The 19,012-nt window shown below is 33.4% G+C and overlaps 1 protein-coding gene across 3 annotated transcripts in view; it reads left to right on the top strand.

Moving 5' to 3' along the window:
• LOC117682278 (E3 ubiquitin-protein ligase TRIM45-like) overlaps positions 1-15,790 on the top strand; it is a 178,374-nt gene extending 162,584 nt beyond the window's left edge. For 2 of the 3 annotated variants that reach the window (XM_066082645.1, XM_066082643.1), the window contains exon 2: positions 14,165-15,790. In XM_066082645.1, the coding sequence (XP_065938717.1) occupies positions 14,167-15,072 (906 nt within the window). In that variant the 5' untranslated portion in view covers positions 14,165-14,166 and the 3' untranslated portion in view covers positions 15,073-15,790. Of the gene's footprint in view, positions 1-13,709; positions 13,778-14,164 lie in introns of those variants that run through there. The other variant, XM_066082644.1, reaches the window with a different exon arrangement.
• The last annotated feature ends 3,222 nt before the right edge of the window (positions 15,791-19,012 follow it).

Raw genomic sequence — 19,012 nt, 5'->3', positions numbered from 1 at the left:
ATATGAGTAATTTTGTTTTGATCGGTCGAATTTTGGGCTAAGGCCTATTATTTTGTATTATACATGTATCTAGTTCACAGATCATTTAACAATTACTTCATAAACTACTGTTTTGTCGCTATTAACACACACGAGTACACTCTTTAATGCATTGAACGATAACATGAATCAAGCATTGATTTGAATGTGTTAGTAAATCAAATAATTCTGAATGCAATTTATATTTTGTGTTCTTTTTTAGGAATGTCTACAGATATTGTGACCATGGACCAGAGTTGGGCCCAAGATGTGTTACGATGTCATCTCTGTGACACCCCAGTCCCTCCAATGTACTGTGACATTTGTCAAATACATCTGTGTAAAGCTTGTGTGGGGGAACATCTCTCTGATCTATCCAAAGAACACAAAGTGGTGCCTTTTGAAAAGAGGGGGTCTACTCCAAAATGCTCAGAACATTCTACAAAGCTATGCGAACTACATTGTGAACAATGTAACATTCCAATATGTACACTCTGTGTTTCGACTGGTGAACATTTAGGACACAAACTAGTTGATTTTACTCTAAATAGTCTAGAAACCAAGAAAGAAATTTTAAAGAAAGATTTAAAAGAACTAGAGAAATTTATTTATCCAAAATACACTGAAATTGCATCCATCATTCCAATTCAGAAAGCTGATCTGAATAAAGATTCCAAGAAATTGACAACAGCTATTGACAAACACGGGGAAGACCTACATAGAGAAATTGACGCCATTATCCAGAAGCTAAAATCAGATCTGAATGAAATAGACTCCAAACACCTGGCAGCCTTAACAAAGCAGGAAGAAGAAATCAAACGCACCACTTCTGAAATCACACAGACCATTGCTGAACTGAAGACGTTACTGGACTCCAAAGATGTCAGCCGTGTCTCTGCCTACAAATCCAGGAATGATGAATTCAGAAGATTGCCTCCTAAACTCACGGTGTCCTTACCAAGTTTTACCCCACAGAAGATCAACAAAGAACAGCTTTATCAACAGTTTGGTTCTTTATCAGTGTCATCCATCAAAACAGAAGAACATGGCTACACAATGAATTCTCCATGTGCTGAGTCCTCTCCCCCGGACAGTCCGCTCATTGATGTACCACAAATCATCACAGATATAAAGACCGAGTGTAAAGGATTATGCTGCGTGTCTTGTCTGAGTGATGAAGATATATGGACTTGTAGTAATGAAAACATCATGAGACTTTACAACATCCGGGGGGAACTAGTAAAGTCAATCAAAACCAAGTCAGGGAACAATCCACGGGACATAACAGTGACAAGGAGTGGGGATCTAGTTTATACTGATTACTATGATAGAACGGTGAACATAGTGAAAAATACACAGATACAGACAGTGATTAGATTTCGAAAATGGAAACCCCAATATATTTGTACTTCCTCCACCGGTGACTTTCTGGTCATCATGAATAGTGATGATGAACCAGCAAAAGTGGTGCGATATTCTGGATCCATAGAAAAACAAAGCATTCAGTATGATGACAAAGGACAGCCTCTCTATTTATATGGTGTCTTGAAATACATTTGTGAGAACAGTAACCTAGATATCTGTGTTTCAGACTATACGGCCCGTGCAGTAGTGGTTGTCAACCAGGCCGGGAAACTCCGGTTTACTTACACTGGTCCTCCCTCTACTATCAAGGGATCATTCTATCCATACGGCATCACAACAGACAGCCAGGGTCGGATCCTGACAGCAGACCGTAACAACCAGTGTATCCACATCCTGGATCAGGACGGACAGTTCCTCCGCTACATTGACAACTGTCATTTACAGCGTCCATGCGATTTATGCGTGGACACCAAAGACGACCTCGTTGTGATTGAAGGCAGCACAGGTAGATTTAAGAAAATCCAATATTACATGTAAATGAACTGTGCGTATACTTAATATGTAAACTTAAGATAATAATAGTCCTGATATCATTGCTTTTTAAATGTATGTACTGGTAGTATATAAAAACTATGTGTACATAAACTGTGTAGATATAACAAAGATTATGGGTATGTGTTTCGTGTAAACAATTTTAGTCTGTTATATGTAAACAAAATATGTTTATTTTATGTGACATGTGACATGTTGACCATGTCTAAATGTTATTCATATAGTTCAATGATGTATAAAATGAACAGATTGTGTTTAATAAAACTTTTGGTGATACATTCAGATTTTAATTTATTCAAGTTTCTCCTTCACAAATGAGCATTAAGTATTTTTGCTTGAATAATGCTTGTAAGTCTGCAACAAAAAAAAAGATAAAGCTGAAAAATGTAGAGACAAACTTTTGATCAATAATTAATGCTTATAATTTATATGATAGTTCTGTGAGAAATAGGTTAATCTGTGGAGATCATTAAATATAAAGATGAAAAATACAGAGAGAAAGCTTACTCTTAACGATAATCTGATAAAGAAATTCCCAGGAAGTTTTAGATCCTCCACTTTCACTTTAAATTCAAATGAATTATGTTCCGTTTGTTGATTTCCGTTTGTTTATTTTTTATAGAGCGTAAAATATGTTTTGTAACAAATCAAATCAAAGTGAGTTTGGATTAATTTCTCAGTTAAGCAAATAAAGACACGAAAAACTAACGTAGCTTTTTTTTATTCAGTTATCACAAAGACACCCCTAAAAAATACAGTCCCGAATTGCAACCTGTGGTTTCAGTAGTGTATATATTAACTTATGATATACATTTTACATCGATTAGAAATATACAAAATCAGATTTAAAAATAATCAAAGCTATCTATAATTTAATAAATTACAAAACGGGGGAAGAAAGTAGCCTTTTATGGTACCGTAGATTAGGCTTCAAAAGAAATGTTGTTAATATAGATTTATCCATAAGAAAATATAAACTCGATCCTAACACTTACTTAGCAGTTTTCTGAGATACAGAATAAATTAATAGGAAAACACATTATTATAAAATTCATAGTATATGCTTGCAGTTATTGTAGAAATATTGAATCGTTCACATTTTTTTTATCACCGTTATAACAAAATCAATTACAGTGTGTTTAAATATTTATTAAAGCGAATTAACTATTAACTGCTTGCCCAAATATATAATACAGTTAAGGGTGTTGTTTACTCAGGGTTTGAGTTTTCAAATTCGGATTGTTGTAAAGTTCAATGTCATGAGTAAAATTTGTTCTAAACACATAAAGTATCCGTGAAATGAATTATTATTGACATAACATTCGATATTTCTACTATATTATGGAATTATGCCAAAATAAAAATAGACTTTTAGCCAAACAGAGGAAATTCGGACTAAATTTTGCAGATTTTGTTTTCCGCTTAAATATTTTTGGAAGTACTCTAATATTAAAAGTTAAGATTTTATATTTAAGTCTATATAATTTTGCATATTTTTTCTGTTAGCTATACCTCATTTATTCATTATAATAACCGTATGGCCCGAATTTAAAAAATATTGAAATATGCTTAAAAACGAGAAAAGACACCATATCTCAAAATTTTGATCATTGACCTCATATAAATTATATGCCAACAGAATAAGATCAATATAATTAGTTTAATACTTTAAATGTTTTTGTATTATCATCATTCAATTTTTTGTAAAATTGGATCAAAAATGGGTAGGAATTTGAAAAGTGATAGAGGAAATTCGGACTGGATTATTTATAAAAATTTTAAACGAAAACTTAATGCTTTGTATGTATTTAGTGTCACTGCTATTCATAAATTGTATTTCATTTTCAAAAGTGTTGAGCAATTCGTATTATTTTCATAATTAAGAAAATCTCAATCATAGTGTAAAATTTTAAGGGATTTTCCTTTAATTTTCCAAAAATATACAATGGCCATTGACACAAAAAGTAAGTCATTGACCTACTTTTTTGAAAATGAAAATTATCACTACAATAAAAGGTCTATAAAACACAATTGTTGGTTTTTCATTATCATCAGTGGAATTTTTTTTCGTTCTGAGTAAACGTCAACCTTAAACATATAAAAATAAATATTTTTTAAGAATCGGATTCCATAAAAACTTCATTAAAAAAAAATATGACACTTAAACTTGTAGCTTAGTTCATGGCTATCGACAAGGTAGTAAAAGACCTTGCGATACCTGAAGGACAATCTGACATGTGATTTGTTGATGGGAACACACTTCTCGTTTTACCCACAATTAATGAATGCTTATGAACAATTACTCTAATGATAAAATTAGATCATAAGCCATATACTTTACGTAAACGGTATTTAAATAGCATATGTTTTCACAAGATACACGACTCTGTTTGGGAATATTTGAAAACAAAAGTTAAGTATTTTACATTTTTTTAAGCGGAACATTGTCGGTACGAAACGGACAGTCTTAGAATTGCCTATGGACCGTCGACCAAACTGTAAACTTTTCGTTCATAATTATGAACACTAGATGTGATCTATTTTATGTTTGACTGAAGCGAGTTTCTAAAGACATGGCCGGATACGTACCCACAGGGTTTAAATATATTAAGCAGATGTCAGACTAAACACCCTTTACTGTGTGAGATTAATACCACTGATTAAAGATACAAACGTATCAATAAAGTTACGTCCCGGAAATAAAGGATTCTGAACATTTTAATAGTACAATATGCTCATTTGTTCGAGATTATTAATTGTTGTAATATGCTTTAGAAATGTGTGTCGTTATCCATTATGGATTTCCAATTCTTTTTTCTAAAAAATAATATAATAAGATAAAAAATAAGTTATCTATATTTACTTATATAATATACAAGCTATAAGCAAGTTACAGAGCTAACAATTCTTTGCTATGTAAACAAAGCTTATGTTTACATTTTGAGTGTTGAAGTGAAAATTCCAGTTTTAGACCTAAAATGGATGTGTTAAGCGTTAGGAAATGTTTATTTATGCTTAAAATGAATAAGAAGATAGATAAATTAGCTTGAAAAAGATCCTTTACTGGTATTTTGCATCTATGTAAACAAAAACATAACACAAGCCTTGTTTACATAAAAATGAATTGTGAGCCCTGTATCTTGCTTATGACTCTACGACTAACTTTCAAATTTCATTTGATAATTAGAAAAGCATTGCTTAAGCATTGTAAACAATAAAAACAGAAAACTTAAATTTGACCAAAATCGTGACCATGCCCCTTGAAACAACGATCGCGAAACAGTCATGAAATAATTTCAATGCCCAATGACCCCTCAAAACAAAGTCTGCTCATAACAGGTTACATGTTTAGAAGTCCATTTGAAAAAAATATCCATTCTGATCGTACAGTTGAGTAACATGAATGTGCCCGCTTTAGACAATATTGCATTGATGTGGTTTGTAAAAAAGTGAAATAAACACATTAATATAGGCACAATATTAATAAGTATTACGGTAAAAACAGTGGTATCTATAAAAAGCTAAACAGATAAATCAGTGACATGCTATTTCTACGGTCAATATATGTAACACCTGCTGACTAACTTCCACGCAGATGCTCTACCCTGGGGTCGTACAGTTGATAGTTTAACACGATTAGAATGGTAGTCTCGGTAGACATAAATATAAAACTTACCTTGAAATTGCGTTAAAATGTACATTATTTTTATCTTGAGTCGCATATTCCTAAATACATCATTTTGAGCATCTTTTCTTCTTTATTGCTTTTAAAAATGTTTCTTCTTTTAAAGATATTAATCACGAGAATTTTGAACTTCAATCCCGTCTAAACCTCTTATTACGTAACATACGATATATGTTTTATACTCTTCCATTACTTCTATACGATAGAGGTAAACATTTATACATCAGTGTCAGGATTCCATTTATCACAGGTAAATATCTAGATATGTTTCACGATTCTATATATGACAGGTGAATGTTTAGATATCATTGTCATGACAAACATACATGTATTTTAAAATTCACGATCTAAGAAAATAAATTTTTTCTTGTTGAATCCTTTTTTTGATCCCAGCATATAACCGATAGCGTGTCGTTCTGTGGAGCTGTTTGTCAGACACGCCAGCCTGATCCGGCCCCTGGGGAGGGAAGATGAGACTGGCTGCTGACTTCGCAGAGACGGAGTTAGCCATCTTTCCCTTCTGTACAAATGTGTCTGATCTGGGCAACGATTATAAGCTACTCAGGGCATTTAGGTATAATTACAAATGAATTACTCGGGAAGTTTTTAAACCACCAAATTTTTTTCAAAGATAATTGATATCAGTTCTTGTTTTTCATAAACTTTGACATACACCGACTGGTGTTTCAGAAGCTAGCTTAAAAATGTATTTTTATTATCTCCTTTTTCACAAATTAAATAAATCACATTCATCATGGTCTTAAATGTTCATAAAAATTATTTTGATCATTCATTTCCTTCTTAAGACCACCACTGTTCCAGAATGGTGAGCATATCAGTAAAAGCCAGGCCATTGGTGACATCATTCCACACAGTACCATTCTTCACTTCTTGTTCGCGAGAGCTCCACAGGAAATGAAGTCTCCCCACCAGGTATCACTGATTTAATGTATAAATAGAAAGCATAGGGGCTATACTGATATCATTAATTATTTGTCAGTTTTTATGGTTAAACATTGAATAATTACACATGATATGATCAAGCACATTTTAATTTCAGTATTGTATTGATGCCTTGATTCAGATTCTGCATTGATTTTAAGTTTTATCATTAAACAGAAATTTGTCATAATGCCATTCAAACCTCATGATGGACTTTTGTTTTCAATCTGCTGATTGGTCAATAAGTAGATACCAAGTAGGACCAACCCTCAGAAAAAAACAGACTTACCCTGATAAAGTAAGCACAACTCTCTAAGCACTAATTAAGGTTTTCCGCTCTCAGCAGAAAACCTTACTATTATTCTGAAATTTTTTTCAAATTTCTTATTATTTTTTTTTTCTTCTAGACGCCAACTTTGATCCTTAATATCTCGCTCGTTTGTTCACTGATTGTTTTGAAAGTTTCAGGACTGATAACATGCCGCGTGATGTTGTCGTTGCATATTTTAGTTGAGGAAAATCCCTATCCGGTTTTGAGTTATTCCCCTTTAAGTAAAATTTAACGACTTCTTTTGTCCAGGGGGTTTAGCTTTAACGATGACTGGCAGAGTATCAAAGATGGGCTGGTTTGGAAGCTAATACATTGAATTTGTGCGAGATATATTTTATTTATTATTTAAATGCAAATAAAAGGGAAGGTATAGATGTTGAAACAAAGGTAAGAAAAAAAAAATCAAAAAAATTCGCGTATTTTCCGTGTTCGTTTTCTACCTGATAAAAATTTGTTATAACATATATTTTAAAAGTTCTTGGTCTTACCCAGACCTTTCATTCGGTATACCGAAAAAGGAGCTGGCCCTTATAATTAGGGAGTTTGAGGCGTCCAAAGTTTCTTATCAATAACTTAAAAAGGAATAAACATTTCTAATGCATTATTTAAGCAAAGTTGTAAAGAAATTAATTTTGAATCCTTCTATAGTATTTAATTTAATGTTTTCGTAATTTATAGTCAGTATTTGCAGAAACAATTGTTGTCAGTTCGGTCCATTTGTGTGGGGGTGCGCACGTTTATGAGGTTATGAAAGGGCTTCTTGTAATGCACTAACTGATACATGTAGCGCGCAAAAATAATTCCACATAAAATTCCCAAATGTTTTATACATATGTACATTTTCATTTCATATAGATAAACCTCTTTGACCTTATTTTTGTTGTTTGTTTCATAACTGTGCCCCTGTCTATATTTAGATGCATTACGAGACTCAGGTAACCGATCGATAGGACGCTAGCTGTATTCAGGCCGTCGCCTAGACGACAGTGCATGTGCTTGTAGAGCTGGACGTACACGATTAACGCCCCACTGTGTTACTGTAACAGAGACATTTTGAATTGTTTCAGTACTGGGAGATGTGTTAATAAAATGGTTCCAATGCATGATAATTAAACTCAACTTTTCTACAATACGTATACACGGCCGTCATATAAAGCACAATGTGTATTACTGTCATGACAAATGTACGCTGGCAATTTAAACGAACGCGGGATTGCTCCCGATAGAACATACTGATTTGCGATGGATATAATATAATTATCATCGTGGAGATGATTTTAAAAAGTGAACTTAATATTCGTATACGATAATATTTGAATCCAAAGCCGCTAGTTTTAAGTTACGGTTATTAGGGATATTAATTATGACTTGCCCCGCGTTTCAGGTTTTTTACTTGCAAAACGTCTACAAACGAAAATACCAAACAACCTTCAGCAGCAACTTATAAATTATTTATTCCATACACAATTCTAAAGAGGTAATTAAATAAATTTTATAAATGCTTTATACTTGTATTCGCTATCTTCCATGGAAATAAGTGGCATGGAAAAAATGTTGTTCAATGTTCATCAAATACGCTGTAGCCTTAGCAATCGAAAATAATTAACAAACTGTATATTGATAGATTGACATATCAACAAACATTCAGACCCGCAATGTGTTTTCTTACCAGATCTATAAAACGTAGACTCAATGACTGAATTCTTTACCGTTTTCCGTCTGGGTTATTTTGAATCACGTGTGTACGTTATGTGTAGCCATATAGATGAACACTTTAAGTGTTTAATTTTTAAAAGAAATTGTGTACATGCAGAGCAATGCAATGCTAGGACAATAAAATTCCAGCAATGTATATGGTGAGGCCGGTCAGACTGATACTGGTTCTGCTTGTTCTACAAATAGCGAATATAAGACGAAGTATTTGGGTGTTATTTTTTATACAAATCTTAAAAGCTTGCATTACTCAACAAAGTATTTTATTGGAATTATTCTTAGTTACCTTAGCTGCATATGTGTACCGCTCGGTCTGTATCCCGGAAAAATTGACTACCATCCGAAATTTTTCATACAAGGTCTACAGACTTGCAGCTACATGTAACATTACCTTTAAAAATACATTTTAGAATTTGCCGCTGTTTATAAATTCATTAAAAAGACGCGCAGAATCAAGTGGTAATATGTCGTTTGATATGGGATTTATGACGTCTATTTATATTGTTTTCCTTAAAATTATTTCATTATTTCAAGCTTGTGGGTGGAATGAAATCAGTTTCACATGTTATATGACATAAAGATGTCCTCTCCCCACTTTTTCTCGAAGCAACTATTTTTATAAAATTTACATTAAAAAAAATGAATTATCATGGAGTTGCCCCCCCCCATTTTGGTAGCATGTAAAAAAAATGCTATGAAAATCATGAAATTATGAGTGAAATTTTGAAAAATTCAAAAAAAAAATCTGTTTTTTTTTCTTGTCAAGATTTGTTGGATGAGTTTGCCCCCCCCCCCACTTTCAAAAACGATGCTACGCGCTTGTAAATTACTCATTTCTTTATTCCCCTCTTTAATAAACAAAACAAACTAACAAACATAACCGATCCAGATAAATATAATTACATGTATCAAAAATAAACTTAAAAAACAAACTACACATTCATCCTTCACCCACAATATTGCCACAACGATATTTCTCATCGTTGTAGACCCGTGTAACAATCTGTTAAGTAGGTGCTTGCACGAAAAAGAACCCCTTGCTGATCTACATTTTCATTAACGCATACAAAGAAAAAATATATTTTGATTTATTTTTGAATTTCTTTTGATGTTAAAAAAAAAAAAGAGAAGAAATTGGTTCTCAGTCTCTCTTTATGCCTGTTTGTTAGCGGTTAATCCAAGTTCATTTTGAATATCCTTTTGTAATTTAAAAAATGCGATGTAAATTTTTTTCATGCAATATTTCGGATAAAGCAATGAAGAGTTGTTTCTTGAAATTTTATTAAACCATAAAATTGTAAAATGCTAACATTGAAAATTGTGCCCGATTTCTTTCTTTTTTTTTAAGGTAAAACTTTATTGATTTAAAAAATGATTTTTTGAGACAAACAAATTGACATAATCAATAAGAGTTTGACAATCTCTAACTGCAGGTCTGTAGCTTTTAGTCAGAAAAAGAATCGGATGGACGACCTAGGACACAGATTGTCCATCCGAATTTCTTGAAAATTGCCATTATTTTCGTACGCGGACGCAATACTCACCGAGACTAAATGGTTCATATCTTAAGTTTTAAGTTTTAACTGCTTTGAAAGGTAATATTGGTTTTCTGATAATTATGAACATGAATAATTAAATAAAAATGGTTAAAAGTACAGTAAAATTTCCGGCATCGGTCTTCTCCGTGCGCGGATCTAGAAGGGGAAGGGTTCCAGACCCCCCCCCCCCCCAGCGAAATTTCTTTCAATTACGTGTACATTATAAACTTACCAAATATGCCTCGGACATCCCTTGGCAAACTCAAATAACCGTCTGACTTTTCAACCCCCACCCCGGAAAAATTTTCTGATCCGCGCATGTTCCACCTCCCCGAAATACAAAATTATTCTTCAAAACCCCTTGTAAAATTTCCAGGATCTCCGCATGCTAGTAAAAATGCTAGTAAAACGTTTGCCAATGGTCTTTTTACCTTCGTACCGGGCATAACCACAGTCCCACTCTTTGAATAAAATGCGGCGAATCAAACTAGGGACAACGTGTTAAGATCTGTATTTGCTCATAAACATGTAGTATCATCGTGCAAAATACACTGTTCAATTATAATTTTTTTTTTTACTTTACTTGTAAAATTCAACACCTGTTTCGTAATTTTTTCTCACAGTTTATTTCTTACATAGTTACTTTTTTTATTTAGTGATTGACACTTTTCAGACTTTATATGTGATTTCAAAAAGACAGAGTGTCATGTCTCAAGGACTGTTAACCTCTTAAAACAACATTGTGCAATTATCAGATTTTCATTTCTTGGACATCAAAGACTCATTGAGTTTATTCAATTATTTTATATCTGTGAACCTTTCACTCAGCTTACTTATATCATTACCTGTCAATTGCAATTTATACTCATTGTTAAGATTCTTATAAATAGTTATGTACAATTGTCAATGCGCAGTCTGGAATACGGCGGCCAGCCCCGGCCACGTCCTACTCTCCCAGAGTCTTGAGTCCGGAGGCCACTTCTGGCCATATCCGACTTGTTTGTAACATGTCTGTCTGTTAAATTGTTGCCATCGTTGAGTCTCGTCCAATAATGTGGAATCCTGCATCAATTGCCTGTTTATTTTTCTGAAACTGTATACTGGTGGACCTTCGGGAATATGGCAAACCTACCCTTCGTTTTAGCTTACGGCCCACAGCGCGCCCCAACCATTTACCTTATACACTTTACGCCAACATTCCCTCACCCGGTTCGTACTGCACACGACCGATGCAGATCCAGACGAATTCTCTATCACCGTAAAATCTACGCGGTCACAGAAATATAATACTTTGTTTCTCAGTGTTTACACATCTAATATTGTACTATGGTCAGCTATCAATTTTTTGTAATACGTCACAAGTATGACGCAGCTACGACGGAAAACCTAATCGTTGCTTGCAACGAGCTCGTCTCTAGTTTTCAAATACTTATTTTAATCTTTGAGAAAATACAAAAGATCTAGAAATCTAGAAAGATATTTATAGAATTTGATCAGAAAATATTGCAGAGAAATTTTATCAACATATATGAATCCAAACAGTCAATACTTTCAGTACTTTAGTTACATATTTAAATACACGACATTGTATAAAATACTTACATTTTCAGTACTAAATTAGTATTACATTATTGATTTTTTCAAACAAAACTTTCAGAAATTCTTAAATTGGTTAAATGCACAACAATTGATCTGCTCTGTTTTCAGTGGTGCGTTGATGGGATATGTGAACCAGATGAAGTCCCGACAGGCTCGAGAGTTTGCGGAGATTTATCCAATCATGTTGGATGTGTTACAGAAGGGTCTTCAGACCTTTAATTAATGAAATAAAAAAATAACAATAGGCTATGGTTTAGTGTTTACTGTTAGATCTTACTAGTATCAAGTATGTGAAGAGCTGCCACTGGGTCATTTATTTGTTTTCCTAATAATATTGTAAAGCATTTAAATTCAAATTTTTACAAATTGAAAATTTTTAAACGGTCGTCAAATTTTCATCAGGGTGAAACTTCATCTATATTAATGTTTCAAGGTGCCCAATACCAGCTGAATAAACCGAGATGTAAATTTACACGCATGGCATTGAACAAAGAGGAGACGTTACTGTATATCAATGAAAAATACGGTGGGAAATCTACGTGTGTGGTCTGTACAGTCTTTGAAATATTTCATTGAGTTGTCAATGACCAATCTTCATATCCTTCCTATAACAGTATACTACAAATGTACCCACTCTCACTAAGGTGACATTTTGCAATTGTTCTTCGTCGTGCAGTGTGCGTCGTCCGTTGACAATTTTACATTTTTAACCTCTTCTTAAAAACTACAAGGCCAATTGTTAGCATTTTTGGTTTGAAACATCTCTTCGTAAGAGAAATAAAAATTGTGAAATTAATGGCTACCATCCCTGGGACGCCACGGGATGGGGCCAAATATACCCCAAAACTACCCCCCCCCCCCCCCAAATCAAATTTTTTTTTCTCTACTCCAACAAACGTGAGGAGAAAACTGAATGCATGGTTATGATGTCCATGAAACCCTTTACCGAAATTGTGAAATCAATGACCTAGGGGGGTCAGGGGTTTAGGCCAATGGGTAAGTTCAATAGTAAGTGACGTAATGAAAATGTATAAAAGATTGTAAATTTTCTTCCGTAATTTCACTGTCGTGGGAAATCAACTTAACGCATGGTTATAATGTCCAATGACCATAATGTCCTTTTTCGAAAATTTGGGCTGGGGTTCATGTATTTTATGAATTGTAAGGGGGTAACCTATTTATACACATGGATACATATTGCTATTGGATGTCTGTGGTTTGTTAAAAATTTTACATTTAAACCCCATCCCGTAAATTTAGAGCAATATGAGCTGCATTTTCATGCTATTTTTGTTGTTGTTGCGAAAATGTTATCTTCTAAAATTATTGTCGTCCTGTACAAAAATTGATTCCTCTATATATTCCTTAGAATATTCTTAGACTGACAAAAATTAATGAGTTTATCAAATCTTAAATACCATAAAAATTTAAGTTACATGCAAACTTAACAAGTTTTTGCAGCAAAATAAAATAATAAATATACAGCTTTTATTGATTTCATATCCCATGCAGTGTATGCGTAAAGCATTTAACTGCTTGTTGTGTGGATTAATTAATAATGAACATACGTATGAAAGGCCTGCATGTCTCTTTTTTAAAAAAAGTTTACAATTCTTTGGTCCCTTGAGCTAGTGTATAGATAAATCCTCGATTACTTTGACTCCTTCCCCCTCCCTTGCAAACATCAAACAATAAAATTTAGGGAAGCGCAACAGTCGAAAGGGTTTCGTTAGGGTTTACCCAGGTTTTAAAATGAAACCTAAAATACATAGGACTCCCTAGCATGTCCATCTAAGGGCTATGGTACTCAAGTGACAGTCAAGGCATGTAGAGCACTTGTTTTTATTTATTTGGAACTGGATATAAGATATACATATTTTGTTCTGTTTTTTTAAATGTACAATTTCTTTCTGATCGGCGCCTAATTCCTAAATCCGCCACTGTCAGGTGTTGATAATCACGTGATACAGGTAAACAGACAGGGAAGAAAAATAAACACCAACAATTTCTAGACTCGCCATGTTGGATTTTAGGGTTGGTATATTTATGTTATTTTACGAAAACAAACAAATTCATGCGAGCATAAAACGGCAAGCTATGAATGAATTTCTCCCGATATAGGAAGTGAAGGATTTTAACGTTTCTTTTCGATTTCCTTTTTTCAATACTATTATGAATGATAAATGTAGGTCACATGGTAGATGTGTCAAAATATAAGTAATTTTGTTTTGATCGGTCGAATACATGTATCTAGTTCACAGATCATTTAACAATTACTTCATAAACTACTGTGTTGTCGCTATTAACACACACGGGTACACTTTCTAATGCATTGAACAATAACATGAATCAAGCATTGCTTTTAATATGTAAGTAAATCAAATTATTCTAAATGAAATTTATATTTCGTGTTCTTTTCAGGAATGTCTACAGCTAATGTGACCATGGACCAGAGTTGGGCCCAGGATGTGTTACGGTGTCATCTCTGTGAGACTCCAGTCCCCCCTTTGCATTGTGACATTTGTCACATTTATCTGTGTAAAGCCTGTGTGGGGGAACATCTCTTAGATCTATCCAAAGAACATAAAGTGGTGCCATTGGAAAAGAGGGGATCCGCTCCAAAATGCTCAAAACATTCTACAAAGCTATGCGAACTACATTGTGAACAATGTAACATTCCAATATGTACACACTGTGTCTCGACTGGTGAACATTTAGGACACAAACAAGTTGATTTTACTCTGAAAAGTCTAGAAACCAAGAAAGAAAGTTTAATGGAAGATTTAAAAGAACTAGAGAAATTCATTTATCCAAAATACACAGAAATTGCATCAATTATTCCAATTCAGAAAGCTGACCTAAATGAAAATTCCAAGAAATTGACAACAGCTATTGAAAAACATGGGGAAGACTTACTTACAGAAATTGACGCCATTATCCAGAAACTGAAATCAGATCTGAATGAAATTTACTCCAAACAAATAGCAGCCTTAACAAAGCAGGAAGAAGAAATCAAACGCACCACTTCTGAAATCACAGAGAGCATTGCTGAACTGAAAAAGATACTGGACTCCAATAATGTCACTCTTGTCTCTGCCTACAAGTCCAGGAATGACGAATTCAGAAGATTGCCTCCTAAACTCACATTTTCATTACCAAGTTTTACCCCTCATAGGATCAACAAAGAACAGCTTTATCAACAGTTTGGTTCTTTGTCAGCGTTATCCATCAAACAGAAGAACATGGCTACTCAATGGATTCTCAAGGTGCTGAGTCCTCTCCCCCGGACAGACCGCTCATTGGTGTACCACGGGTCATCACAGAGATAAAGACCGAGTGTAAAGGATTATGCTGCGTGTCTTGTCTGAGTAATGAAGATATATATGGACTTCTGGTGAAGACAACATCATGAGACTTTACAACCTATGGGGAGAACTGGTGAAGTCGATGAAAATCAAGTCAGGAAAGGCTCCACGGGACATAGTAGTGACAATGAGTGGGGATCTAGTTTATACTGCTATAGGCAATAACACTGTAAACATAGTGAAGAATACACAGACACAGACAGTGATCAGACTTCAGAAATGGAAACCTCTAAATATTTGTACCTCCTCCACTGGTGACCTCCTGGTCATCATGAATTGTAAAAACGATATACCAACAAAGGTTGTGCGATATTTTGGCACCACAGAACAACAAAGAATTCAGTACGACGACAACGGACAACCTTTCTATTCATCTGGTGCCATTAAATACATCAGTGAGAACAGGAACCTAGATATCTGTGTGTCAGACTATGGAGCCCGTGCAGTAGTGGTGGTCAATCAGGCCGGGAAACTCCGATTTACTTACACTGGTCCTCCCTCTACTACCAAGGGATCATTTAGTCCAGTCGGCATCACAACAGACAGCCAGGGTCGGATCCTGACAGCAGACCGTACATATACCAACAGCCGTATCCACATCCTGGATCAGGACGGACAGTTCCTCCGCTACATTGACAACTGTCATTTACAGGCTCCATGCGATTTATGCGTGGACACCAAAGACGACCTCGTTGTGATTGAAGGCAGCACAGGTAGATTTAAGAAAATCCAATATTACATGTAAATGAACTGTGTATATACTTAATATCCAAAACCTAAGATGATAATAGTCTTGATATCACTGCTTTTAAATGTATGATCATGAACTATAGGTATATAAAAATTATGTGTACATAAACTGTGTTGATATATCAAAAATTATGAGTATATGTTTCGTGTAAACAAAAGTTAGTCTGTTATATGTAAACAAAATATGTTTATTTCAAATGAGCATTAAGTATTTTTGCTTGAATAATGCTAGTAAATCTGCAACAACAAAAACGATAAAGCTGAAAAATGTAAGATAATTATATGAGAAATAGATAAAATCTGTGGAGATCATTAAGTATAAAGTTGACAAAATCAGAGAGAAAGCTTACTCTTAACGATGATCTGATAAAGAAATTCCCACGAAGTTTAAGATCCCCCACTTTGACTTTAAATTTAAATGAATTTTGTTCCGTTTGTTGAAAAACAATTTATTATTTACAAAGCGTACAATATGTTTTGTAGCAAATCAAATCAAGGTGCGTATGGATAAATTTCTCAATTAAGCAAATAAAGACACACAAAACTAACCTAGTTATCTTTAATTCAGTTTATCACAAAGACACCCCTAAAAAATACACCCCCAAATTGCAACCTGTGGTTTCATTAGTGTATCTAACTTAGATGTGTCTTTTTTTGCTGCAGTTACAGGGCATCTTAATGCGTATGATATACATTTCACATCGATTAAAAACATACAAAATCAGTCTTGAAAACTATCAAAGCTATCTCTAATTTAGTTAATTACAAAACGCCCCCCCCCTTCCAAAAAAAGGGGAAAGCAGACTTTTTATGATACCGTTGATTAGGCTTCAAGAGAAATGTTATTGATATAGTTTTTATTCATAGAAAATATAAACTCGATCCTAACACTATACTTATTTGATAATAGGATAGCAACTTAGAAGTTTACTGAGATACAGAATAAATTAAAAGGAAAACACATGATTATAAAATTCATAGTATATGCTTGCAGTTATTGTAGAAATATTGAATCGTTCACCTTTTTTTTTATCACCGTTATAATAAAATCAATTACAAAACAGTGTGTTTAAATATTTATTACAGCGAATTAACTATTCACTGCTTGCCCACAAATATAATACAGTTAAACATCTAAAAATAAATAATTTTTAAGACTCTGATTCCATAAAAAAAAACTTCATTGAAAAAAAATATAACACTTATACTTGTAGCTTAGTTCATGGCTATCGACAAGGTTGTTAAAGACCTTGTGATACCTGAAGGACAATCTGACATATGATTTGTTGAAGGGGACACAGTTCTAGTTTTACCCACAATGAATGCTTACTAACGAATATTCTAATGTTATAATTAGATCATTAGGCCTAATACTTTACGTAAACGGTATTTAAATAGCATATGTTTTCTCAAGATACACGACTCTGTTTGGGAAGATTTGAAAACAAAAGTTAAGTATTTTACATTTTTTTTAAGCGGAACATCGTCAGTAAGAAACGGCCAGTCTTACATTTGCCTACGGACCGTCGGCCAACGTGTAAACTTTTTTTTCATTATTATGAACAATAGATGTGATCTATCTTATGTGTGACTGAAGCGAGTTTCTAATGATATGACCGGATACGTACTCACAGGGTTTAAATATATTAAACGGATGTCAGACTAAACACCCTTTGCTGTGTGAGATTAATACCACTGATTAAAGATACAACGGTTCAATTAAGTTTACGTCCCGGAAATAAAGGATTCTGAACATTTTAATAGTACAGTATGCTCATTTGTTCGAGATTAATAATTATTGTAATATGCTTTAGAAATGTGTTTTGTTATCCATTATGGATTTCTAATTCTTTTTTCTAAAAAAATAAGACAATAAGATCAAAAACAAGATATCTATAATTACTTGTATAATATACAAGTTATGAGCAAGTTACAGAGCTAACAATTCTTTGCTATGTAAACAAAGCTTATGTTTACATTTTGAGTGTTGAAGTGAGAATTCCAGTTTTAGACCTAAAATGGATGTGTTAAGCGTTAAGGAATGTTTATTTATGCTTAAAATGAATAAGAAGATAGATAAATTAACTTGAAAAAGATCTTTTACTGGTATTTTGTAAATTATCTATGTAAACCAAAACAGGGTACGAGCCTTGTTTACATGACAATGAATTGTGAGCCCTGTATCTTGCTTATAACTCTACGACTAACTTTCAAATTTCATTTGATAATTAGAAATGCATTGCTTAAAGTAAATCCACCCTCCTGCGACGTCATACATTTTACATAAACCATAAAGTCATTAAAATTCTTGTAAGTAGATTTGTAATTTCTATGTTATGATAGGTGCACATCAAAAACTCAAATCATTGTTTACTTGGAGATATTTAATAAGCGTTTTTCATCCTTATATTCGACATAATTTAATAATGACAAAGGGAAATAACTCTTTTGTACTTTTCTCAAAGTGTTATATCTAAATACTATAGTTTTTCTAATGTAAACAATTTTTTTTTATTTTTTTTAATTAATTTTAGTTTTCTGGCAAACAAAGCAATAAAATTTAAATAGACAAACAAGTATCCATCCACTTATATTTAATTTTTAAACAAAAAAAGTGTGATTTTCAGATGATAATTTCAGCCTTTGGTGTTTATTACCTTACATCTTAAATAATATGGATACATATATATTTTATTTATTTTTTGATGAAATTCAAGTCCAATTAGGTAAAAAAAAATTAAGTTTTTAACTTTGAACCCATGATTTTATAGGTACGGAGTTACCTTAAGCATTGCAAAAAACCAAAAAAAACAAAACAAAACAGAAAACTTAAATTTGACCAAAATCTTGACCATGTCCCTTTAAACAACGATCGCGAGCAAACAGTCATGAAATAATTTCAATGCCCACATGTCGCAATTCCGAAGTACAGTCAGTTCGAGCTCTCAAAACAAAGTCTGCTCATAACAGGTTACATGATTAGAAGTCCATTTGAAATAATTATCCATTCAGATCGTACGGTTTGGTAACATCATTGTGCCCGCTTTAGACAATATTGCATTTATGTGGTTTGTAAAAAAGTGAAATAAACACATTGATATAGGCACAATAATGATAATTATAACGGTAAAAAACAGTGATATCTATAAAAAGG

Source organism: Magallana gigas, chromosome 4 (genome assembly GCF_963853765.1).
Source record: "Magallana gigas chromosome 4, xbMagGiga1.1, whole genome shotgun sequence".
In the NCBI taxonomy this organism is placed as follows: Eukaryota; Metazoa; Mollusca; class Bivalvia; order Ostreida; family Ostreidae; genus Magallana; species Magallana gigas.
Note: the sequence above shows the minus strand (reverse complement) of the source record. Positions and strands in the feature narration are given on the sequence as shown.